This window comes from Nicotiana tomentosiformis, chromosome 11 (genome assembly GCF_000390325.3).
Source record: "Nicotiana tomentosiformis chromosome 11, ASM39032v3, whole genome shotgun sequence".
NCBI classification, from domain to species: Eukaryota; Viridiplantae; Streptophyta; class Magnoliopsida; order Solanales; family Solanaceae; genus Nicotiana; species Nicotiana tomentosiformis.
Genome location: NC_090822.1, coordinates 107,090,019 through 107,115,263, shown reverse-complemented (window position 1 = coordinate 107,115,263; position 25,245 = coordinate 107,090,019). Strand labels below are relative to the sequence as shown.

The following is a 25,245-nucleotide window of genomic DNA, read 5'->3' as shown; positions in this document are numbered from 1 at the left end:
CCGCCCGTCCGCGGATTCGACCGCGAATCCGGCCGCAGATTTGGACTGCCTCACTGCCTTGATTTCGCGGACCAGTTCACTGCCCACTCCGCGACCGCGCACCTGGAGGGGTTGTTTCGCTTGCTTTTCTCGCTCCTTTTTTTCCGTAGAAATAATATGGGCTGCTATTTAAGAATTAATCAATGCGTCTGAATTTCAGTTTTTTGGGACAAAAAAATTCTGAATTGTCCTAGTTAATATTTTAAATTTTAAATCTTAAGACAAGATAAGTAATGGCTAATATTTAAATAGAATCCACGACAATGGTTGCCCTCTTCTTCTTTTTTTGTTGCCTTATCGATTATTTTATTTTTGGGTATCTTTTGATTTTTATTGGGGTATTTTTTATTTTTTTTTAGGGGGGGGGGGGGGATTGGATTTAGTGAGTGTGGAGTATGGAGTTGTTAGAACTGGAAGATGGTAGAGGGCAACAACCAGAAGGTTAGAGCTCAGCCTTGTCGGGTGAGTAAAGGAGTGGGAACCCACAAATCAGAATCAGGATCTACTCCCAATGAAATGTTAAAATTATTTAAATCTTGATTTGATTTATCTCTTAATCATTCTCTCTCTCTCTCTCTATACCTTTCTCTCAATTAATCTCTCCTTATCAAACCCAACACTCAGTTTCTTTATTTACAATTATTATTGTGGCTAATACTACTACTTTCTTGAGGCACTCCATATGTATCATAGCTTTTGCCTTTCTTCCCTGCTTAAAACAACATTAATTGGATCATTATAATCATGAGTTCTTATTTCTTCTTTTACCTTTGTCTAATGTTGAAAAATAAAAAGTTTGTTTTTGAAAAAGTACAAAATTGTGGACAAAATGGGAAAGGAGAGTCCGAACCTGCTAAATGAGAAACGGATAACACTTGCAAGTTGAAGAACCTTTGACATTCTAATGACCAATGCGTAGAGGAGATTTCCAGCAACCCCCTTGGCTCTTACCTTGTTTCTTTTCTTTGTTAGGTAGAGTCCCCAAATCAAATTAAAAGTTGTGTTAAGTACAAAAGAGGAAGTGTTTTTAAAATTTGAAGACGAATTGCAATGTTTTCTGAGAATGTACATGGTACACTTTCTCTAGTAAAAATAGCCAAGTCAAGCAATTTTCGGACTGATAACTAAAAAATAGTCCGTATTTGCAAAATCCTTGAAAAATAGCCACTATTCTATGCAGAAATAAAATTTGGACAAAAACACCCAAGCTGAAACACGAAAAATTCTAGCATAATATGCTGGATTATAGAATTCCTACATATAAATTTCCAGTTTGTTAGAACTCATTCGAACTCCAACATACTATGCTAGAATTTTGAAAAATTTTAAATTCAAATTTTATTTTTACATGAAAAAATAACTAAATTTCAATTACTTTAAAACTGTGGCTAATTTCTCAATTATCAGTTGTCAATCAAGTTATTTCTAGTTTGTTTTCCCCTTTCTTTACAACTGTGAAGTCCGATAAGTTTGTGCACACCTAAACTATATCACTAATTACCTTCTACCTTCCACTAACAAGGGGCATTTGCAAAAAATGGCCTTTTCGGAGACCACTATTTAAATGATGTCTCATGTTAACCAACTTGAGCTAAATTTGTCTGCAAAAGATATTATTCAACTACTTTAAGGACGAAATCTAAACCAGTAGAGTTAACGGGGAAAGATAATTTGAAGAGTGGTCTCAAAAAGGCTATACGGAGCAAATAATACTAATAACTCAACTCACCAAAGTTTAGGCTGAAGAACTTAGAGCAAAAGAAAAACATGGACTTTTTTTATGCTATTGGACCACAGCCAACTGCGAAGCAAAACATGTCAACAACGTGGTACATGCAGCTGACTAACGAGGAAACATTGAATTCACATTAACAGGTTCTCTTAATTCAACATGTTACTGCTCATCACATATTCTTTCTGGTAAAGACACCCCACAGTTGGGAACAATACCATAATAAGGGTCATTTTTTATTTTTGAAAAGATTATTCAGATCTATGATTCCAGTACTTCACAATTTCTCGCTGGTGACGCTTGAAAATTCACTTTTAAACTGATCAAATTATACATACAGAATGTTCAAATTCACTTTTGGAAAATTGGTAGAGGCAACTAACAAATGGTAAGAAGCACCATTGCACCTCCAACAGATGAATTCTCATTAACTCTAGGGTCAGCAAATCAATTGAGGGAATGAAAATATAAGACCCAACTTACGCCAAGGACATCTATCTGTACAACGGACATGATCGTTCATTCAGATAAAAGACGTGAAGCGATATTTGATTAATCTTCTTCATTGTCATCCTGATCAATCTTAGACGTGAAGTGAACTTTGATTATTCTTCTTCATTATCATCCTTATCATTTTTATGATTATGCTTCTGAGCATTGAACATATCCGCAACCTGAGAAGCAAAGCATGAGGAGATAAAAGGGTTGAAGCCAACAAGGTCAAGAATAAATACAATACCAGCAAAGGATAAGATGACGATCAAAAGAATTTCACCATGTCTGCTGATGAGGCCTGCTCAGGATTCTTGTCTTCTCGTACACGAATCAAACGTGGAAATCTTAAAGAAATTCCCTGTGATAAGAAATAGTAAATGATATACATATACTTCAGAATTATTATTATATGTGTATGCAGTATTGAAGATAGAGCCTTAATTTGCCACTAATAAACACTATATTGGCATGTATTCTACACATTTGAATAGGAACTGTCTGGGGTCCAATAACTAAAAGCACTAGTAACTTTTGCATATGCTTTGGTAAGCCAAGTAACGCAGAGCGGCTTAGGTAGGCATAAAACTGCAAAATTCAGTTTTCTCACTGCATGTTCAATTCAAAAGATACATACCTTATCGCGATCCACGATACCTTGCGCAGCACGGTGGACAGGGCTGATGGTAAGATCAGCTGCTTTCACTTCCCATACCTGATATTAACAAAGTGTTCTGGAAATATTAACCTTTGCATCATGAAGTAAAAACACAGATGATAAAATCAGTGTTATCAAAGGGGAAAAGTGCAAAAAATTTCTCAAAATGCAATTAAATTGCAGGCTTTAGAAAGGTATAAGTGAAGAATAAAATAGAATAGTATACATGTAACTCAAGAATAACAATTATAAGCACAAGTAACAATTATTTGGATAAAATAATTTAAAATTTTGCAATTAAGTGAATATTTATTGTTTATTGTAGTATCTTCAAGACAAAGCCCATTGGTGTTAAAGTGTATGCCTTAGCACCTTGGTGATTGCACTGAAGTGGCAGCTAAGCAAGGAGAAGTGCTCAGCTCGCTTCAGGGCTTAAGCGAGGCTTGACAACATGGGATAAAATCCACAATCTATATTTACATGAAAAAGCTATCGATTCATTTTTAGACATTTAAAAGTTCGGAAAAGCAGAAAAAATGCCAGCTCAATAGTTGATCAAATTAGAGGGCTTCATAAGATCTCCAATCTTAGGAACAATGACATTCAAGGGGCAGCTTATAAAAGCGAAAAGTGCAAATAGCAACAAGGTACGTGGGGCTTGAAGCGAAAAGAGAAAGTGAAGCACGCAATTAACAGAAAAATAAAAATTCCATACACATGAATTTAGTACTATAATAATCAAAATCATATTAAAATAAGTAATTTCAACATCCAATTACTATAATGCAGACTTTAATCCAACTCCTCAAAGTAGAGCTTTAAGGAAATGACAGTTTCTTGTTACGATCACCTCGATTATCATTGTTTAAAGCGCATTCTTATCTGAAGCGGATGGCTTCGCCCATGAAGCGATGCCCCTCTCTTCGCGTCCCTTTAAGCGACGAAGCGATGGGTTTTAATACACTATCAAGGGGTCAGTTAATGTTCACCATGTCTTTCAAAGAGGAACTTGATCAGATGCCATATCTGCCCACCCCAATCCCACCCAAAAGATACAGATGATATGGATGTCTCACACTATGCACCAAAGAAGAGTAGAAGCGGAACGACTTACCTAGCTAATTTTTAAGAAATAAAAATGAGAGAGAGAGAGACCCTAACAAGAAAAACTAAGAAAATGGGTTACAAAGTTTTGAAGTATGGCAAATAAATGGAATGTAAAAACTATTACCTCGGTAGGTTCAAACCATACATCTGGATTGATGGTTTCCGCATACCTGTAATATGACTGAATATCACGCATACGTTAGAGGGGCACAAGAATCCCACTAATTGAGTAATTCGGGAAAGATGAAAAAAGCAACCTTTGGTTTCGGAATAACTTTGGAACGAAGGCTGGAAGAGCGTTCTTCAAGCATTGCTTCAGAAAATCCAGTTCCTAACCAGCAAATCATTAAAAAAAAAACATGGCATATAAAAACCAAGTACATAAGTGGGCTAAATTGTTGCCACTTAACGGTTACAGGAGTAAACAGCTTACCAATTTTACAGATGCTCTGGAACTCCTCGTTGTTGCTATCATAACAAGCTAGGAGAAAGGCTCCGTAAACACCTGTCAGAAAATGAATGCATTAGCCAATTAAACCAAACTCAGGTCCCAGTTTATCCCCATAAAGTAGACAAAGTTTACCAGTACGTTTCCCCCGACCATGAAAAGCAGCAATTGGTACCAAATCCAGTGAGTCACCAATACTGAAACTCAAATTGGTAAAAGTTGAAGTTTCTCCTCTAGTATGAGCAGCAATTTATCTAAAGCAGTACTCCTGACACATACCTTTCCATGTAGTCCTTCTTCAGTTTTAGCCAATTATTTGACCGTTTTGAAGGCTCATATGTAGCATCTCTACTTAGTGTCTTGATAATCAATCCCTCATTACTGCAGAAATGGACAAAATTTTAAGTGATAAAAATTAATTTTCCAATTTCCTTCTACTACAACTGAAGACATTACAACAGGAAGGCCCTTTATTTCTTCTTTTTGGATCAAGTAAAGTGTAATTGTATTGATAAAGAGGAAACTCTCGCACCCAAGGGTGTGGCCTAGTGGTCAATGAAGTGGGTGAGAACCATGAGGTCTCGGGTTCAAATCCCAGTGGAGGCAAATACTAGGTGTTTTCTTCCCATCTATCCAAACCTTGGTGGATAGAGTTACCTGGTACATGTTGCTGGTGGGAGGTGACAGGTATCCCGTGGAATTAGTCGAGGTGCGCGCAAGCTGGCCCGGACACCACGGTTATCAAAAAAATAAAAGAGGAAACTCTCGTATATAAGAGACAGGAAGTCCGATTTTCCTGATGGTATTACTAGGTTACAGGATCTCAGTTAACTAGCTAGGGTTCATTAAAAAATGTATGTCTTGTCGCTGCTGCAAAAATACACATAAAGAAGGTCGCCCCTTGAGAGGTATTTGGTATAAAGCTATCAATTAGTTGACCAGTAAGGTAGATAAAAACAACAATGAAGAGTCACACATGCTCTGAGTATTGCAAGTTTTGTTTCCTAACCTATTACCTCTTTACCCAGAAGGATTGGAACACACCAAGAAGCTACAAAATGGACAGCGTAGGAAATGACATTTGATTTATGAACTCGAAGAAATATTTGTCTCTTGCAAGAATTTTGATAAGTGATAAACAAATTAAGCAATTAAATCATGCACATGATTTTTTTTTTGGGTTTCCCACCCGGTGTCCACTACCCGCTTTGGGGCGTGACCATGGTTGTAAATAGCGCTCGCCTCAGCGCTAATAGCATGAGGCGTAGCGATGCGAGCTGCAGTCGCTTTTCTTCTCTGTTGTGTTGCGTTGCGTTGCGATTTACAGATAGCGCTCGTCTCTGCCTGTGTAGCGAGATGCGACTGTAGCGTCGTTTTTTCTTTTTTTTAAAAAGGGCAGAGACTAAAGAAAAAGGTCGTGATTAGGGCTTTGATCTCTCAGACGTTTCTTTCTTCAGCCTTCAAACAACAGAGCAGCCAAGTCGACCCAAGGCGATTTCGACCCAGCCCAGCCATCTTCTTCATCTGAAAGCTTCAAGTTTCTGCCATCTTCTCCTTCATCCAAGTCGACCCAGCCCAGGTATGCTTCTCTTCTTCTTCTTCTTCTTTGTTCTTTCTTCCTCACTTCTTCTTTCTATTTTTTTTGCTCTGTTATTTGTCGAGCAACAGTGCAGCAAAAAACAGAACAGAGAGTCTGTTTTTGCTCTGTTTTGTTTTTCGTTTTTCTTCTTCTTTCTCTTCTTTTTTTTTTTGTTGCTCTGTTTTTGATTGAGCAGCAGTGCAGCACCCTGTTTTTGCTTTGTTTTTTCAATTCTTTCACTGTTGGGCAGAGGCAGAGAACTCTTCAAAGTTTCAAACCTGAAATTTCCTCCTTTTTCAGTTATAGAGTAGAATTAATTGCATATTGACTTGATAATTTTTTTTCTGAAGTATTGAAATGGCGTCATCCGATAGTAATAAAAGAAATGATATAGCTTGGAATTATGCTATACAAGGCTCATCAAGATCCGCAATTAAATGTGTGTTTTGTGAAAAAATATATCATGGTGGAACAACTCGTCACAAGCAACATTTGATAGTGGATTAAAAAATGTAGTACAATGTCCTCTTTGTCCGCCTGAGGTTAGGAGGAAATAAAAGCATTTGTTGAGAAGAAAAATGTGACAAGAACTCAAATGAGTTATGAAGCATCGGTGAATCTAATTGATGAAGATGATGAAATGGGACCTCCCCCCCCCCCCAAAAAAAAAAAAACTCAAAAGATATCTTCAAATAGTTCTAGTGGGTCATCCACGGTGCGTACGGTGACAAAAGGTCCTCTCAATCTTTATTTCTCGGCAAAACAACAAGAAAAGGGAAAAGCTGATTCTGGTTCAGGTTTAGAAGCCAAGAAGATTTTGAGGGATCGCGCCGTAAGTGCCTTTGCAACATGAATGTACGATGCAGGGCTTCCTTTCAATTGTGTTCACTACAAAATTTTTGATAAATTCATTGAGTCCATAGAACAATATGGCCCAGGAATGAAGCCTCCTAGCTATCATGAAGTTAGAGTAACTCATCTTTAAAAAGAGGTGAAGAAGATAGACAAAATTGTTGAGGAGCATATAGTGGAATGGAACAAGTTTGGAGGTTCTATTCTGATGGATAAATGGACAGCACGGAATGAAAAAATGGCCATAAATGTGTTAGTGAATTCTCCAAGAGGGAGTGTTTTTCTTGAATCTTACGATGCTAGCAACTCTTCTACGGATGCAACCAAAATGTACAGCTTGTTTAGAAAGACTATTGATAAAATTGGAAAGGAAAATGTTGTACAAGTTGTTACCGATAATGCTAGTGAGAATGTTAGTGCGGGTAAGATGATGGAAGCTATATATCCACATATTTATTGGCCTCCATGTGCTGCACATTGTATCAATTTGATGTTTGGTGACATATTCAAGGAAAACTCATATACTTCAGGTAACTTTAATATAGATATCTTTAAAGCTTTAACTTTATTTATACTTATGTCCTATTAAGTATTAACTATAAAATTGTTATTGTTACTTTTAAAGTTTTCACTAAAGCCGTCAAGATATATTCTTACATCAGTCAGAAGCCATTGTTGTTGAATTTGATGAGGAAATTCACAAATGAAAGAAATTTGGTGAGACCGGCCAAGACTAGATTTGCAACGGCTTTCTTGACTTTGAATAGTTTTTACTTGCAAAAGAAAAATTTGAGAAAGCTAGTTCTTTCAAATGAATGAAAAGATAATAGATATGCAAAGGAAGCTGCGGGGAAAAAAACTACCAAAATTCCTATTTCTCCATCATTCTGGAATGACGTCGTTCCGGCTCTTAAAGTTGGTGGTCCTTTGATTAGGATACTTCGTATGGTGGATGGGGAGAGAAAACCACCGATGGGCTATCTTTTTGAAGTTACGGATAGAGCCAAAGAAACTATTGAAGCATCATTTCAGGGAGATGCGAGGAAATATGAGAAAGTTTTTGAGATTATTGATAGCATGTGGTCGAATCAACTCCATCGACCTTTGCATGCAGCAGACCATATTCTGAAACCGAGATTATTTTACAAGAATAGTAAAGATGGCACTTTAGATTCAGAGGTGTGGGTTGGATACCATAAATGTCTTGATAAGTTGGTACTCGATGCAGCGATGGTAGATCAAATAGGGGAGGAGTTTGGTAGGTACTCACAAGCAGATGGCCCATTTGGTTTACAGGCGACCATTAGAGCCAGAGACATAAGGTCACCAGGTAACTAACTTTAATATAGATATCCTTATAGCTTTAATTTAATTTATTTGATTTATTTATACTTATTGACTTTTAAAATATTTTTCTATAGTTGAATGGTGGATGCAATTTGATCATCAAACTCCAAACTTGAGAAAAGTTTGCCGTCAAAGTACTAAGCCTAACTTGTAGTGCATCTGGATACGAGAGAAATTGGAGCGTATTTGAGCATGTAAGAAGTAGATTAAGTATATTAATATATTTTATATTGTATTATTATTAGTATCTATTAATTAATCTAAACAACTTATGCGTAGATTCACTCCAAGAAAAGGAATAGGCTTGAGCTATCGCGTCTCAATGATCTAGTGTATATTAAATACAGTAGAACATTGAGGCGTCGTTATGAAGCTCGCGATACCATTGATCCAATTTTGTTGGATAACATTGACGAGGCAAATGAATGGTTAACCGGAGCCCCCCAATATCATGAAGATGAACAAGTGTATGTAGGAGATGATCTCGATCGGGGTATTGTTTCTATGGCGGCTGGAGTTGAAGAGAATATCTATGATCTTAGAGGGAGTTCTTCAAGTTCAAATTACAAGGGAAAGGGAGTAGCTACAAGTTCAAGTCGGTCCCTAATTGATGAAGACTCCGAGGATGAAGAAGATGATAGCCAATATAATGCTAACATTCTTTAAGTTCAAGAATTTGAAAATCTTGAAGAACAGATGTTGCTTGTTTTAGACTTTTAGTTTATGAATCTACTATGACTATCTATTGAGTTTTTAATTTTTGAATTGATATATTTATTAATACATTATTGCTATTGAGTTTTTAGTTATATATATAATATTTTATTTTTTTGTATAAATTGTCGCTTCACATCAAAAAGGCGAGCGCTTCGTCTCTCGTCTCTCGCCTCAGTGAATCAGGCCCTCGTCGCTATTTGTCGCCGCACGCTATCCAAAACACTGAGCGCGACTAATCCGTATTCACACCGAGAATGCACATGATTTGTACTTACTAATTGTCCATGTCCATGTTTCAGGTGCTAGTAACCGTAAAAGTTGGCAACAATCATAATTTAACTTTGTAACATTATTTTAAAACAACAGTGTGAAATGAATCTTGGGTAGAAAACACAAGAAGCATTAGAAATTATGTAACCACTTGATAGAAAAATAAGGCTCCGCGCAACCAACAAAGTAATGTGAGGCTTTTTATATGAACAAGTGACTTCATAGGTCTCAATCTCTTGCTCAAGACGCCCAAATACACTTCCTCCCCCCCCCCCCCCAAAGCCTCCTTTCTTCAACTAATTCCTCAGGGCTCCCGCTTACCCCGGACCTCAATGCCATTTCTCCCTTTAACTCTTCTCTTCAACTGTTTCCTAATAAGTTCACGTCAACTGAGCTGGTTTTCTCTCTGTAGAGACAGATTCAATAATGGAGAACTTACCAAAATGTGTCTCATGGAAGAAACATATCTTTGAATTCTAAAATACCAGACATTTGAAAAGACGCATTCACTTTGCATAATAAATTTCACAACGAAAGCATCAAAGCGAAGGCAAAGCAAAAGGCTCTCTTTATATACAATTTCAAATATTTTTAGCTTCATTTACTAAGTATCAGTTGCTATTAACTCCTAAAATAATCGAGATGCAATTCACTTAGCATTTCTCCTTAATCCACCATCATCTTAGTACTTGTAATAGTTATAACCAGATCCGAAAGCAACCTCGTACACAACTACCATACACTACACAGATGCCTTCTCCTTCAACACAAGTAGCTCAAATGTTAAGCTTCAAACAAATAGCTCAAATGGAATTGAACATAGAAAACATTTCTATCTAGGTCTTTTAAGAGAAAAGACAGAGAAAGTATTGTAGACAATAATTGCATCGAGAAAATAAAATCAAGACCAAATATATTGCAACAATCGTAGTATTTTATTTCAAACAATATGAGTGTACAATCTCTATGAATCCTCTGATTTAACTTTTCAACAGTAAATAAAAAAGCCTTCGCCTTAATCTTGAATTTTATTTTATTTTAATCCAAGTGCTTGAGGCCTGATCTTGATCTTGACGTATTTTTAATCCAAGGGCTTGCAGCTTGTTCTTGAATCTTCGTCTTAATCTTTTAATCCTTAGAACACTTGAATGCTTGTAGCTTTTAGAGAAATCTGCAGCATTTAATCCACGAGCTCTCTCTTGCTTCTTGTTAGAACTTCTGGTCCTTTTTCTGGGCTATGAAGACCCCTATTTATAATTGTTGGAGGAACGAGTTATGATAAGAACAAACTCTTTCCGACCAATCAAATTGAAGTGTGACATGGTCGCATTTGATTGGCCAGAACATGTTACTTGCACACGTGGAGCGAATTCATTGGCCTTTTGATTTGGCTTGGCATGCCCTGTCATTTTGACACGTGGCATGATCCTATTGGCTCTTCCGTTTGACTTGGCGTGCCAAGTCATTTGACACGTGGCACCAAACTGGGTCTCTAGGAAGAAGACATTTTGGGCTTAATGAAGTGGGCCATGATTTGTAACTAAATAGGCTAGCCCAATGGATTAAGGCTTATTTATTTAATCCATATATATGAGACTTATATAATTAATCCAAGTATATTAACCCATAATATTTATTTGGACTAGTATATTTAAAATATAATCCAAATTATTTATTGAATTTAAATCCAATAAATTTTACATGCCTACAAATGCCCCTACTTCAAATCTTATCGGGGTATGGAATCACCTAACCTCCGTGACAAGTTTTGAAGTATAATGTACATAATACACATATATCCTTTATATGCGTATATAATACACTGGGAATATACATTTGTCCATGCATCTCCGAAAAGTAATCATTTCTAATCAGCTAACGTGGTACATTTTGGCCAAGTGCACTTTCAAATACATATACCAATCTCAAGATATCTTTGCTTATACTTGTGGCATATTCAGCTATAGAACTTCAGCAGGATATTTAAAAAGAAAGATACATCCTGGGCCCACATAGAAGTATTCCTTTTATCAATTATGTCTATCCATGTGATAATCAATACCTTATTTCCATGGGATTAGAATTATACACGGACAAGGCATGCAATAGCAACTCCACCGATACGGGACGCTGCAAGTTGTACGGAAGTCAACATTTCTTCCACTTGAAGAATCATAATTAGAAAAGGATTTTAATCCAACTAGGAAAAAGACAGCAACGCCGCCTCTTAACACTCGTCCACCTTAAGATTGAAAAATTAAAGTCCATTTTAAGGACAAACCCGCGAAGAGGCCAACTTAAGGTGCAAAGGGACTTAAACGTCCACCTTAAGATTGGAAAATTAAAGTCCCTTTTAAGGACAAACCCGCGAAGAGGCCAACTTAAGGTGCAAAGGGACTTAAACGTCCACCTTAAGATTGGAAAATTATAGTTCCTTTTAAGGACAAACCCACGAAGTGGCCAACTTAAGGTGCAAAGGGACTTAAACGTCCACCTTAAGATTGGAAAATTATAATTTCTTTTTAAGGACAAACCCGTAAAGAGGCCAACTTAAGGTGCAAAGGGACTTAAACGTCTACCTTAAGATTGGAAATTATAAAACTTCAATCTGAAGGCTTGGTGGACTTGACAGCTTCGACTTGAACATTTGGAAAACTTTGAAGACTTGGCGGACTTTGCAGACTTCAACTTGAAGACCGACAAATTTGAAGATTTGACGGACTTGAAAACTTGGCAGAATTTGATGCTTTATCTTAAAGAGTGGTGGACTTTTAAACTTCAACTTGAAAAATTAGCAGACCTGAACACTTCAACTTGAAGATTTGGAGGGCTTGAATACCTCAACTTGAAGACTTGGAAGGCTTGAATACTTCAACTTGAAGACCGGTGAATATGAAGACCGACGGAGTTGAAGACTTCAACTTGAAGACTTATAGGGCATAAATACTTCAACTTGAAGAGCGGTGAATGCTTGAATACTTCAACTTGAAGATTGGAGGACTTGAAAACTAAGACTTCAACTTGAAGACTTAGAGGGCTTAAACATTTCAACTTGAAGACTAAAAACTTGAAGGTTTGGCGAACCCGAAGGCATAGCGAATCTCCGGGCTTCATTGCAAATACTTGGTAGCCTCCTAAAAGACTATAAGCATTCCATTGAAGACGCCAATTTACTATAGAGGCTTGCCCCTTTTAAATCAAATGTGATCCAAAGTTCAATAGAAGAATGGTATTTCAGCTTGATTTTCAAGTGCTGATTGAATGGATTACATTAAATCATACTTCATTCGAACAACGATTGGGGCACTATGTATCTTTTGAACTCATACGACTGAACTTAGAATGAAACTCTAAGCTGCCTACGTACCTCGGTGAAGAGGATCAAGTCATACTGTAGTTCAGAATGTGATTTTTTTTAACGTCCTAACTTTTGCCTAGGCCCCCTCTTTCGAGGTTTTCAACCGAACAGACTTTTTTTTATGTCCTAACTTTTGCCTATACTACCTCTTTCGAAGTTTTCAACCTAACGGACCTTTTCTTTTTGGTGGGTTGTACACAGTTTAGACTCATGCGAGACAGGAGTGTAGGAACATGCAGTTTAGGCTCGTGCGTTAAGGAGCATAGTGACTTGTAATTTAAGCTCGTGTTTTGAGGAGCTTTGCAACTTGAAGATTTTGTTCGAATTTGAAGAGCTTTATGACTTGTAGTTTAGGCTCGTGCGTCCAGGATCGTTGTAATTTGAAGATTTAGCTTACAATTCGAAATGCTTCGCAACTATTAAGACTTGCTCAATTTTGAAAAGCTTTGCAACTTGAAGTTCCACTCGAATTTGAAGAGCTTTGTGACTTGAAGATTTAGCTCAAAGTTGAAGAGCTTTGCAACTTGAACACTTTTCTCGAATTTGAAATTTTTCATCTTGAACACTTTGCTGAATTTCAAGAGCTTTACGTCTTGAAGTTTGGCTTGAATTTGAAGAACTTTGCGATTTGAAGTCCTTGCTCGACTTTGAAGAGCTTTCGACTTGAGTCTTTACTCGTATTTGAAGAGCTTTGCGACTTGAACACTTTGCCCAAATTTGAAGAGCTTTACTCGCCGTTGAGGATGAAGAATAATATAGATCATCATTGGGATAGAACTTAGAGGTCACACTAATGGAGGCTAGTGTAGATCCAGCACTCAAGTCATCATCAGCAGCTTGGATGAAAGGTTTCTTGGACTAAGATAAACTAAGTTGGGCAAGAATTATTTATTGAATTTAAATCCAATAAATTTTACATGCCTACAGGTACAAACCAAGAAAAGAACATTTTAGAACTCTCCACTTCCTGGACTTTACTTTTAACAAACTAAGGAGCAATATAGGGTACGAAAGTTCAAACTGGCCGGAGGTGCAACTTTTTTTATCATAATAACAGATATTTAATCAAAGTGACAGCAGCAAAGACCAACAAACAAGGAACCAGCCCTTACAAGAATTGGCTGTTCAAATGCTTGATATAGAGCAGCCTGTGAGAGACTTTATAAAATTCAAGTCATGATCATTACGAATACATTTGAACTTAGCCAAAAAAATGTTAAAAATACGTAATAAAATAACAGAATAGAATTACCAGAAAAACAGAAATAGATTTGTTAGATATCAGTGTCTGACACTACCTGTCATTCACTGCAGCTTCAAGAAATTTTGTTATTTCTTCAAGATCGTTTGAGGTTACAGCTGTAGCAAATTGGAAATATCCGGGTTCTTCTTCAAATGACGTGTAAAGATGCTGCTTGAAGCCAGAAGCCACAGTATTAACGATCAACTTTGTGAAGTGGTGTCTTCGAGCGATAATTAATTGTTCACACAATGTTAATCTTGGAGAAAACTATAGGGTCCATTAAGCAAATGCCAATTTATGTACTAAAGGTAAACATGACAAGACATCAATATGGAAGAACAGTTTAAAATATTAAGAATGAGAATGAGATCTTAGGATGTCATCAGCCCACCTCCCGCCAAAGAAATTAAAACCTTAAGCTCCACTTAAGAGTAAATGTAGACTAATAATCAAAGCCATAGATAGCCAAGAATCTTCTTTATGTCAATACATGCCAAAACAACTTCACTATTTTCGCTAACTAAGCCAGACATGACTCTTAATCATGCAGTCTTCTCATGTAAATGATTGCTAACTTGATGAGATTCAGGTCCACGGAAGAAAGAGAAAAGTCATTCCAAAGGATATGAAAGACAAACTACTGCCAAATCACTGGATTTTAAGAGAGGTCAACAGCCATTGCCTAGTCAACTGAGATTTGGGGAAATTAAACAAATCAAGCAGAAAGTGCTGACGATCCACCTGTCCCTTTCCTGTTGTGCAACCTATGACAAGAAAGGAAGACTCCAAAAGGGCTTACTCATGAGAGAGTCAACCTACTTTTATAATTTTACAAGGGTCCATCGGTGAAGTGGAAAAGAAGTAAATGCATCACTTTCACTGAAGAGAAATCCAGAAGCAGCAGTCGGAGCTTCTGAATAGAGTTTTTTCTTGAAGAAATGACATCTCCTCCTATCTCACAGCAGCATAAGACGTGAGTAAGATGCTCGAAATATGGCGTCTAAGGATAAGACATTTCAGCCAGAAGCCCATCAAGAAAAATGCTACTTGGTTTTCCGCAGAACCACAAAAGGTTATAAATATGCATAAGAATTCACTGAAGTAAAAGAAGAACGATATAATCATGAGAATAATAGACAAATATTCAACCGCAAAAATGAAATTACCTCTCTGCGCACATTAAGTTGCTCTTGAAGAAGTGGTTGTCCATTAAGATACAAGATATCAAAAGCATATATGCAAACGTTGACCTTGATATCATTCATGACAACATTCTTACGAGCACGCGTACTGAGGATCTGTCATGAACATATATCCATAAGTATCACCTCATTTTACACCATAATTACACATAAATATAGCATGGCAATTTCTCCAAGCAAATAATGGGCATTTATAGGAGAAGAAATATTAGCAGTTGAAGCTTGCTTGGGAAAATGAACATCAAGAGAGACAAAAAGATTAAAACAATATAAACTTGAAGGAGTTCAGACACAACTTGCTTGTTCAAACCCTATATGACCTGGACAGAATAAGGGTTCTTAGTTGATAAGAAGCCTAACTAGGTTAGCTACTGATCGAAACATAGAATTTCTTAACTTTTTTCTGAAGTTATGTTTCTCCTCCATCTTCTAGCTTCATTCCTGGTTCTTTGACCTCACATTTCTTCATCTTCTATCTTTTCTCGTTTATTCTTATTCACCCTCTAGTATTGTTTATCTCAAAATAATCGCACTTTTTGGGGGGCCTTAGAATAGGTGGAGAAAATAGAATGCAAAAGAAAACAAAAATAAATCTAAGAAACATGGACGCCATCATCCAGTTTAGTTACACAAGGTCAACTTTCTTGTTTGGATTTAGATTCCGGGAGAGAATCTGAAGAGAAAATTACTCAGTATACCTTACAGTTCCTATTCTTTTCTTTAATAAGTATACCTCATAGTTTCTTTCTTGTTTCTTCCTTTCACGGATACTCAATCCTTCACATGTAAGAGTCATCTACACTTAATAAACAGATGGGAAATGGTCACTAGCACTACCACTTTCCAGCAAACTTTTGAGCCTCAAGTCACACAGATTAATATTCAACCCAGAGTGGCCATCATATCACATAGGCAGATCAGAGTTACAAACAACAACTATGCTTCAGTCCCAAACAAGTTGGGGTAGGCTATATGAATCTTCACTTCTTTATTTAAGTTCAAGTCATATAATTGTCATACAAAAATAAGATAAAACTGAAACTGAAAAGAGGGCAGACCCCTAACCTAAGAGTTCTGGTTATGACCTGCCGAAAACAGGCCCGAAGCTATATATATATATATATATATATAGCTCAAGTCATCTCATTGTCATACCAAAATAAAATAAAAGTGAAGCTAAAAAGGAGATATATACATACATACATATATATATATATATATAAAGAGGGCAGACCCCTAACCTAAGAGTTCTGGTTATGACCAGCCGAAAACAGGCCCGAAGATATATATACACATCTTTAGCTAGCAGATCAGAGTTACCAATAATTGAAAATAGCCCATCGATATTTACCAAAGCACCCCCTAGAGCTTTGGTTCATTGGTAAAGGTACTACAGCACGGGATCTGTGGTAGGCGCACATCACGAGTTTGAGTCATATTGTGAACCAAGTCATTTTCTATTTAGTGGAGGAGGGTAGAGGGGCCGGCACATTACCCACCGAGTTTCAAAGCTATAACCAGTGGATTTCTCGGTTATTATTTACTGAAGATACTAGAAGAGTTTTTGCAACACATGAAAAGAAAATCAGAAGCCACAATCGGTATCAGAACTGGGAGGTGCTGGAAACTGAGAATCAAATGTGGCGATAAGAGTAAGGGGACTGGTATCTGTTGGCATCAACTTTCACTTGACCAAAAGTCGAACTAGTTTGGAATTGGAAATTGGAGCCTGATTACTTCTATCTAGTACCCACTTTGAGACTATAGGAATTAGGATTTATTGGGTTAGAGTGAAAGCAATAGACAACTTGAGTGAGCAAGAAGGGATCAACATAATCTGTGCTAAAGAGGATAGAATTTTGGCAAAGGTGAGAAACAAGAATACGAAATGGAGACTGATTTATTCAGCAAGTACAGTGAGGAGTCACTGACTGGGTGTAGCAGATTGTGCCCTGCGTTCTTCTCGCTTTTTAACCAGCTTCCCTTTCCTTTTAGAGTGGATTCCGATTTCCTCTTAAACAGCTTGTATTTTCCTTAACAAGTTAACATCGCTCACAACTTCTGCACCTCACTATTTTTCCAAGCATCAAACAGAAAGCCGTTTTCCTATTAATCCATGTCCATTTCCTCACCAACTTCCATGTTCCAAACTAATAACAAGTCACTACTCTAGAGTCCAAAGTTTAAGCATTTTTTCTCCCTCCTCTCTTTTGCACCGCTTTAGATTTATGCTAATCATTAGGGCTAGCAGTTTGAGCCAACCCACAGCAAAGAAGCATTATTTGAGAGCTGATTCAAGTGGTGAGTTTTTGAGCACTAAGAATTTCTCTTCTACTTGTATTTCAATTGCAAAAGTTCTTCATAATCCTTCATGAAGACTCTATGAAAACAACCGCAGTTGATATAAACATATATCCCTTTTTAGCCATGCAACAGCTGCTAGAAGGTGATAGATCGTGTAAATTAATAAATAAGCCAGCATCTTTAACGCATGGGCTTAAATGAGTAAGGGAAGAGAATACTTGAGTTTTTTCTCCACCATACCTATTTTTTTATGATTATAATTATCTTAGTGCTGCATGGTTTTGACAAGAGAACATGTTCCCTACTAAGACGACAGTCAAACAAGAAAGAGCAAAGCGAAAAAGAGAAAGCTCAGGAGCTAACATATTGAGCTATAGCAGCATGTCCGAATGCAATTTATATATCTACTTTGCTATGGAAAAGAGTTGTTTCTGTCAAGGTTAATTGTTGTTGGATTGCCTCTATAATCAAATTTTACCACCTTTGAAGCCCCAAGGATAGATCTAGAACTGCAAAATATGTATAGATTAGGTGCAGATGATTCACCTGAAAGGGCAGGATCTTCTGTTTCTCACGGTCATATGCGACCAGTTCACAATCAAGAACAAATGATGTTGCAGAAGATTTTTTCAATCTGCAACAAGCTACAAAAATTAGCTAACAAATTTGCAACAGGTTTCAGGTTATGTAAGACTCTGGTATACAAGGTATCCATAATTGCCGAGAACATGGATCGTGTAACAATAGTTTACATACCATATAATACATTAAAAATTAAAATCTTTATCTGCCTGAGACCAGTTTTCACAATGTATAAAGAATAAATTGCATGCAGAACTCATAATCCGATTTTTTATGAAGAAATTAAGTCAAGCGTCACATAGTTACAATTGGGAGAATGAAATAGTGGTTTAATCTTCACAATTATGGGTGTGCAAGAGAGCTGAGACAAACTTTTCTGACGTCCACTTTAGTTGGTTCAATGAGGTGCGCAGTCATCAGGTTTGATGTCTTGCTTTCACATATTACTTACTAGTTCTAGTTGCCCAAATATTCATTATCATGCAAGTCCTTGATAAATTTCATATATCAAGATTCAATTTAACTATTTGTGCACAACAACAGTCAGCTGACAAATATTTGATCCTGGATTTGCAAACTATAAGAAGATTCAATTTTAGAGTCAAAGTTCCGAGTTAACAGATGCCCAGGACACATCAACTTTATCAATCAAACTTTCCTTTTTTTAAGCAGCATATGTAAAATTAGAGCCAAGGTTTTAAGGTTTCCACTATAATGTTGCAAATAAATGGGAAGCTTTTAACATCTGTAAAGAACATTGAGCTAAGAGGAAGTACTCACAGATTACAACTGCAGAAACAGAAAATCTAAACAAATGGAAATGCTACCTTGAGATAGCAGCAACAACGTCAGGAAACTTTCCAGTATTTCTTTCTGCATTTCGGCTGTATATCTCAACAGAACCATCTTCCAAGTAATGTATCTGAATTAAAAAAAAAATAACTATATTTCAACACAAAAATTGAAGTGCAAATAATAAGTTTAGTTTACAAAGATTAAGAGGTCCTAGAAAATGTTCAGAGAACAATATTTTAGACTGATGTCAGTTGAATTTCAACATTTGCAGCTACGACCCCATTTATCAGAAGGGTCGAGTCGAGGAGGAACCAAATTTTTTACATAATGAACACTGTAATGAATATCAAGCAGAGAACTCAAGGGAAGTTATCAATAGCAAGAAAGAGCACGCAATGCCTTAAATGAAGGATATCAATAATGTTGCAAAATCTATATCAGCGGTCTAGCCATCTGTCAATGAAAAAGAGGCTCATTAGTTGCTAGATTGCTTCTAAAACCAATTCTCCACCCAGTTCTACAACATCCAAAGACTCTGGATGCTAGAAAAGAGTATACATCCAGGAGGTGCTAAGTTTGAAAATGTAAGAGAAATAAGTTTTAGGAGAACAATTGTAGCTGAGAATTAACAAAAGAAGGCACAAAAGATGTTAGGAATATTTTTGGGGGAAAATAGAAAGAATCTATCATAACTAGGATCTGGTGAACCAGGTTTGAAACTGAAAGTTCTGTTTCTATGATATAGCAAGAAAGAGAAAAGAAAGCGATATTATGGACCACAAAAAACTTAAACCTGTAAATCAAAGAGGAAAAGGGTAACCAAGTACATTTGTCCCGCAGAACCTCAAAAGCAGGTCCCAGTGAATATGAAATTACAGCCTTAATCAAGTCACAAGCTGAGGAGAAATTTCCCCTCTTAAAGAAGGGGAAGACAGCAATGCTGAAGACAAACCTACAAGCTGGCACACCTGACTTTTCACGCAAACAAGCATCAAGTCCGGAACAGAACGGGAAGCAACAAGTTTCAAGAGCTATTTAGCGAAGCTGTACAGGAAAAGGGCCATGTTGGAATGGGGAACATGGTATCTTTAGGATCAGTCCCACTAGGTGCAGCTTCTGCAAATAAGTGAAAGCTCTTCAAACACTTCTGGCTTTTACCACCAGCCATCCGTCTCCTGCTCTAAATGGATTCATTAGTTCCAATCCAATTTCTATGATGCAGATGAACCTTGAATAAGATCTGAGTACATTCAAAGGAATACTACCTCTTTTTCAAGAAAATAATACTATAATAACCCAAATCTCTCACTAAATTGCAGCAAAGAATTTAATTGTAAGGAAGAATCAATTTCACATGTTCTAATAGGCAATTCCATACGCATAACTCAGAAACCTAGTTGAATAAGGCGTATTTCTTTTTTGAGAAGGAAAATTTTGGACCATTTCTCGATGTGTGTGTGTCATCCTTGCATAGGGGCCATGCTAATCTTGATGTGTATTTCAAAGGCATAGTACCTCTTCTTCAAGAAGATACTCCCTCCGTTTCTTCAAATTAGATGAGGTACTTTCCTTTTAAGTCTGTTCCAAAATAAATGACACATTTCTAAATTTGGAAATAATTCAACTTTAAACTCTTCATTTTACCCATTTTACCCTTAATGAAAAGCTTTTATAACCACACAAATGGCATGGCCCCACAAAACTTTTACCCCTTAAACTTTTAAGACCACAAGTTTTAAAAGTCTTCTTCTTTTTCTTAAACTCCGCGCCGAGTCAAACTACCTCATCTAAATTGAAACGGAGGGAGTAATAACCTAAATCTCTCATTGAATTGTGGCAAATATAACTTAGTTTTGTTAGGACGAACCAATTTCACATGTTTCAATAGGAAATCCCACACAAACAACTTGGAAACCTAGTTAACTTCCACTTACCATGATAAAATCTGTCTTCTTTGTGTTCTACTGCATTAATAAAAGTTCCTTCCTCTAATAGATATTAAACAAGATTAACCAAGAAACGGACAGCTCCATCAGCTATGAAGGAAAAACAGAAAATCAGCTGCATGGAGGCAGCGTGAATACTTTTTTTTTAAAGAAAAGAATCATGCGACCAACATGTCATTCTATTGGGTAAATGGTTGTAATTAGGGTGTATTCTTTCAGCAAGTTTCTAATTTGCATATAATTTTAGTCCCCATTCATTTAGTGTTTTATGAATCAGTAGTAATTTACTGAATAAAATTATTAATAAGAATAAGATTATACTTGTATACCTGAGCACGTTCACCGTCATACTTGTATTCACATGTGAACTCCATATCTTGAAACTTATCAAGAATTTCAGATACTCCTTTGGTTGGCTTAGCTAGCATAGGTCCAACCGGAACACCAGGTGAGAAGCTGCATGTTTCTGAAAGCTTCCAAACACCATCAGCTAGTATAGCAGGAACAACTTTTTCATAAACCGGAATTACAGAGTACACTTGCTTTACAATCTTGGCTGCCTGCCGAACACAAAAGTCAAATGAAAATAAGTAACTAATGAGATATGCATTGAATAGCACTGCAAATGTAACAGGCGGCTTGTCCAGCAGACTTACATCATATACAAAATGCAAAGGGATCAGAATTTGATGAATCAATTAATCATGAACTTAAATAATCAATTAATCTTCATGGTGTAGATTGGAATGGGCAGAAGATAGTGAAACCCTGTTGCAATTCCTAAAATCTTTTGTATTGACAGTCGGGGTTTTCTTTTGCTTCTTCTTACCATCTTTTACTTGTAACTGTAGCACTTTCTTAGTGCTGGCTTCTGACAGTGATAATACTTACCATTTCAAAAAATTAATTTCGCAGACCATTCTCTATCCATAAAGTACGGCTTTCAAGTTTTGGTGATGATTAAAGAGTTAAACACAAAGCACAATACTTCTATCCAACAATTAATAGTACTATAAAGGTGTATTTCTTTCAAACGTGATGGGGCCCATGGCCCCTCAAGCAAAGGGATGGATCTGCCACTGCTTGTACTTCATCACAGGTCATGAAAGTTTTCAGGAAGGAAAATATATAGAAAACTTCTCCCAAATGGGCAACAACAAACCTCTTCCAAAGGAGAATCTACACCTGCAGGAGGTGATGAATGCGCATCCGAGTACACAGAAGCATGAGCAAGTGCGACTAACAGTGTTTGTTCAGCCAAACCAATGCGTAGCTTTGTCTGCAAGAAAGAGAAATCAACTGAACAAAGGTTCAATGTGCAATGCAACAGCTAACTAGCTCTATGAAGAAAAGAAAAGAAAAGAAGAAGAGGCAAACTCTAACCTGGAGGAGGCGAATCAAATATTGGGGTTCACAATCAGTAGCTGCAACAAGTAGTGATTTAATGTAATTCTTTTTCTTTTCCTGACTATCCTTCCCAGATTCCTGAAAGAATTCCCACATAAGAAAAGACAACTTAATCATAGTACAAATACTGCATATAATAACTGCAAGATCCAAAACAATATCAGATAAAACAGGAATAAATATTTAAATAGAGGAACATCTGCACCACATAAAGGAGAAACTTATTTTGTAGCTTCTCTGACAAACCCAATTAGCACAATACATAGAACTGACTTTGATTGGAGGCTCTTCTATAGGAACTTCAAATATGTGTTTTGAGAGCTATGTCACTTAACATCTTAATCCCACTTCAAGAAGTATTTAAAAAAAAAGTGAACGATGAAACTGGAATACCTTGGCAATAATTCGAAACGTGTCAAAAACTTTGGCAACAGTCAATGCTTCTGGTTTACGCATCAGAGGCTGTGATGAACGGCTTGCTTTTGCAACAAGGCCCAAGTCTCCAAGCTCCTGTATTTAACAATGAAAACAGATGTTTGGACTAGTCAAAACCTATTTGGAGTAAAGGTTGAATCTCCTAGATTGCATGATCTAATTTAAATAGAACAGGTAGAATTTAGACATTACAGAATACAGATGTATGACATAACCGTACAAGTTTTCTATTAGTCCCTCATAATAATCATGTAACTGTAGCTACCACGTATATGTGATCAAGTCATCAAACACATGATTTTTGAGATGCTGCTCTAAATGTGATAGTCAGAAATGACGATTCTGTCAGGCTTGCAGCTAGGATTTGGTCGATGACTAGGTGAGAAAAGTGTTCATTGATAGAAAAACTATGCAAACTGAACATGAAATATGGAATAAGCAAATCTCTGTTTAGACAAGAGTGGGTTGCTCTAGTGGTAAGCACCCTCCACTTCCAACCAAGAGGTTGTGAGTTCGAGTCACCCCAAGAGCAACGTGGGGAGTTCTTGGAGGGAGGGGAGCCGAGGGTCTATCGGAAACAGCCTCTCTACCCCAAGGTAGGGGTAAGGTCTGCGTACACACTACCCTACCCCAGACCCCACTAGTGGGATTATACTGGGTTGTTGTTGTTGCAAATCTATGTTTAATGTACTGACAACTTGACCAAACTATTAAGAAGAAGTTGCACTAATAGCAAGGTACTATACACAGCAAAAATAGAGGCTTGTTCCATTTTAGGCTTCTAAATTCAAGTACGTGCCAAGGCAATGCAGCATTTGATACCCCACTAACACCGCCACCACCCCCCACCACCCCAAAAAAAAACAAGTCTCTGCATTTCCTTCAATCTCCAAACAACACTAAAGCTAAATTACGCTTTTGTCCAGTAGATACTCCAAACACTAGTTTTCTACAAATTCGAAGAAACCGAAAAAGAGGAAAAGTAAAAACAGAAACAGTGACACGAAGTAGCATATAATTACTAACAAAATCTCATATAGTACTATGAATTGCACCAATGTGGTGCACAAATTTCAGAACGAATTTACCTAATAAGTCGCATAGTTCAAGTTCCACATATATACTTTTATTTCCACTGGAAGAGCCCCGAATATCTTCATTTGACAAACCATGGCGTATAGCTAGGCATATATGGGCTGTCAATGACTAAATAAACTAACAATATCACTTCATCAACCCCAGCAGACTAACCATCAAGTAAGGACAAACTAGATATTTCCAAAAGACAAGGCTAAGGCAATTACACTCAATAAATTCACTTCTAACATTCTCTCGAGACCCTTTTTCACACGCTGCACTGTTTTTAAGTCAAATAAAATATTCAAGTCAAGCTAAAACAACTTGTGTTAAAGGGCATTAATGCTTCAGCTGCAACCTTACACATTTTGAAATTTTCAACCTAGTTCTTCCAAATTAACAAACTTAATACCTTATATTGCTTCTTAATATGTGCTTCTTTAGTGCCACAAGCTTCAGCAAGTGCCTTGATAATAGAAGCATCTCCAATACCAAGCTCCAAACCATCATGTGCAGCTGCAATCTTGTTAGCCGAAAGGTACACAACAGGCAACAAATCCTCGGGTGTCGTCTCAATCACAGTCCTCAACATATTTGTCACAATTTCAGTAATTACAATTCTTCCTGACTCCTTCGAAATTGCGTCGAACGCCTTAACTACAAACATGAATGGCACTCTCTCACCATTCCCCCAATATGCAGCCTTTCTTGGATCAAAGTTGGCAGCTTTTTTCTTCAGCTCAGTCACACTCTCATCTGGACTTATCATCTTCTGTTTCTTCACCAAAACCTCTTCACTTTTCGACTCATTAACCAAATGGGTGTCCTCATTTGGCTTCAAAATTGAATCTTGATTATGATTTTCAAGAATAGCAGTTTTATTGGAAGTTTCAGCTTCTGGGGTTTTGCGTTTCTTGGGTGAGGAATCTTGTGTTGGGGTTTTCTTCTTGGAATTTGCCATAAGAACATCGAAGGCAGAGCGACGAGTGGACATGGTTCTTGAATTAGGGTTTAAGAAAAGGGGTCTAAGGGTTTTAAGGGGATTAAAGGGGGGTATAAGGAGAAAGAGGGAAGAGAGTTTAAGGGAGAAATGGAGACGGTTGTAAAGAGAAGGTTGAGTGAAATGGTGACAGCATGAGCGCAACGGCAACATTCAATATGGAAATGGAATTGGTCTATGGAGAAGTATGCAAAGGAAGAAAGGAGGGAATTAGGAGAGAGGGAATGGCGGGAAAGGAAAGAGGTGTATTGTAGCAATTGGTGGACTTGTTCTATAAGCCAATCATCTTGTGACACCACGACAGTTCCAGTTCTTTTGTGTTTCTTCTTTCTTTTTCTTGTCTTTCTTCTTTCTTTCTTTCTTTTGTCATTCGTATAATGCAATCATCCCCAAATAATTTTGTAAGGTTGTAACTTTTACTTGCTTTTTTATGTTTTAGATAATCGACTGGCTTAATCAATTTAAATTTATATTATGAAAAAGTAATGGAATTTCATTCATCTCTTCACACTCTTTAAAGGTTTTTATTTTTCTTTTTCATTCAAGTATTATGTGAAGAGACAAAAAAATCGATGCCGATAAAAACTTGCGATTTAACGCTCATAGTATTGCCTTATATTGTTATACAAAATTGAATGATAAAGCTCACCTTTTT

General features: G+C 36.9%; 1 protein-coding gene and 1 non-coding gene across 2 annotated transcripts; both read right to left on the bottom strand.

Annotated features, from left to right (window-relative positions):
* Positions 1-1,976: 1,976 nt before the first annotated feature.
* Positions 1,977-24,834, bottom strand: LOC104086304 (DNA ligase 1). The gene is made up of 17 exons (XM_009590542.3): positions 24,003-24,834; positions 22,472-22,588; positions 22,055-22,156; positions 21,834-21,950; positions 21,001-21,231; positions 18,758-18,852; positions 17,895-17,982; positions 15,009-15,140; positions 13,898-14,010; positions 4,756-4,857; positions 4,612-4,673; positions 4,462-4,533; positions 4,286-4,359; positions 4,153-4,209; positions 2,901-2,978; positions 2,547-2,624; positions 1,977-2,445 (listed from the first exon to the last, which is right to left on the bottom strand). Exons 1-17 carry the CDS (start codon positions 24,741-24,743, stop codon positions 2,377-2,379), a joined length of 2,328 nt encoding a protein of 775 aa, XP_009588837.1. The 5' UTR covers positions 24,744-24,834; the 3' UTR covers positions 1,977-2,376.
* LOC117274211 (U6 spliceosomal RNA) lies at positions 20,154-20,256 on the bottom strand. Its single transcript, XR_004504306.1, has one exon. It is a non-coding gene; the product is annotated as a U6 spliceosomal RNA (small nuclear RNA).
* Positions 24,835-25,245: the final 411 nt, after the last annotated feature.

Bases quoted from the DNA above. Each gene is read 5' to 3' on its own strand.
- LOC104086304 (XM_009590542.3), bottom strand. From the start codon at position 24,743: ATGTTGCCGTTGCGCTCATGCTGTCACCATTTCACTCAACCTTCTCTT. The intron at 4,674-4,755 runs GTATGTGTCAGG...TTTGAGTTTCAG, and splicing joins AAGAAGGACTACATGGAAAG to TATTGGTGACTCACTGGATT. The intron at 2,979-4,152 runs GTAATAGTTTTT...TGTTAATATCAG, and splicing joins TATGGTTTGAACCTACCGAG to GTATGGGAAGTGAAAGCAGC.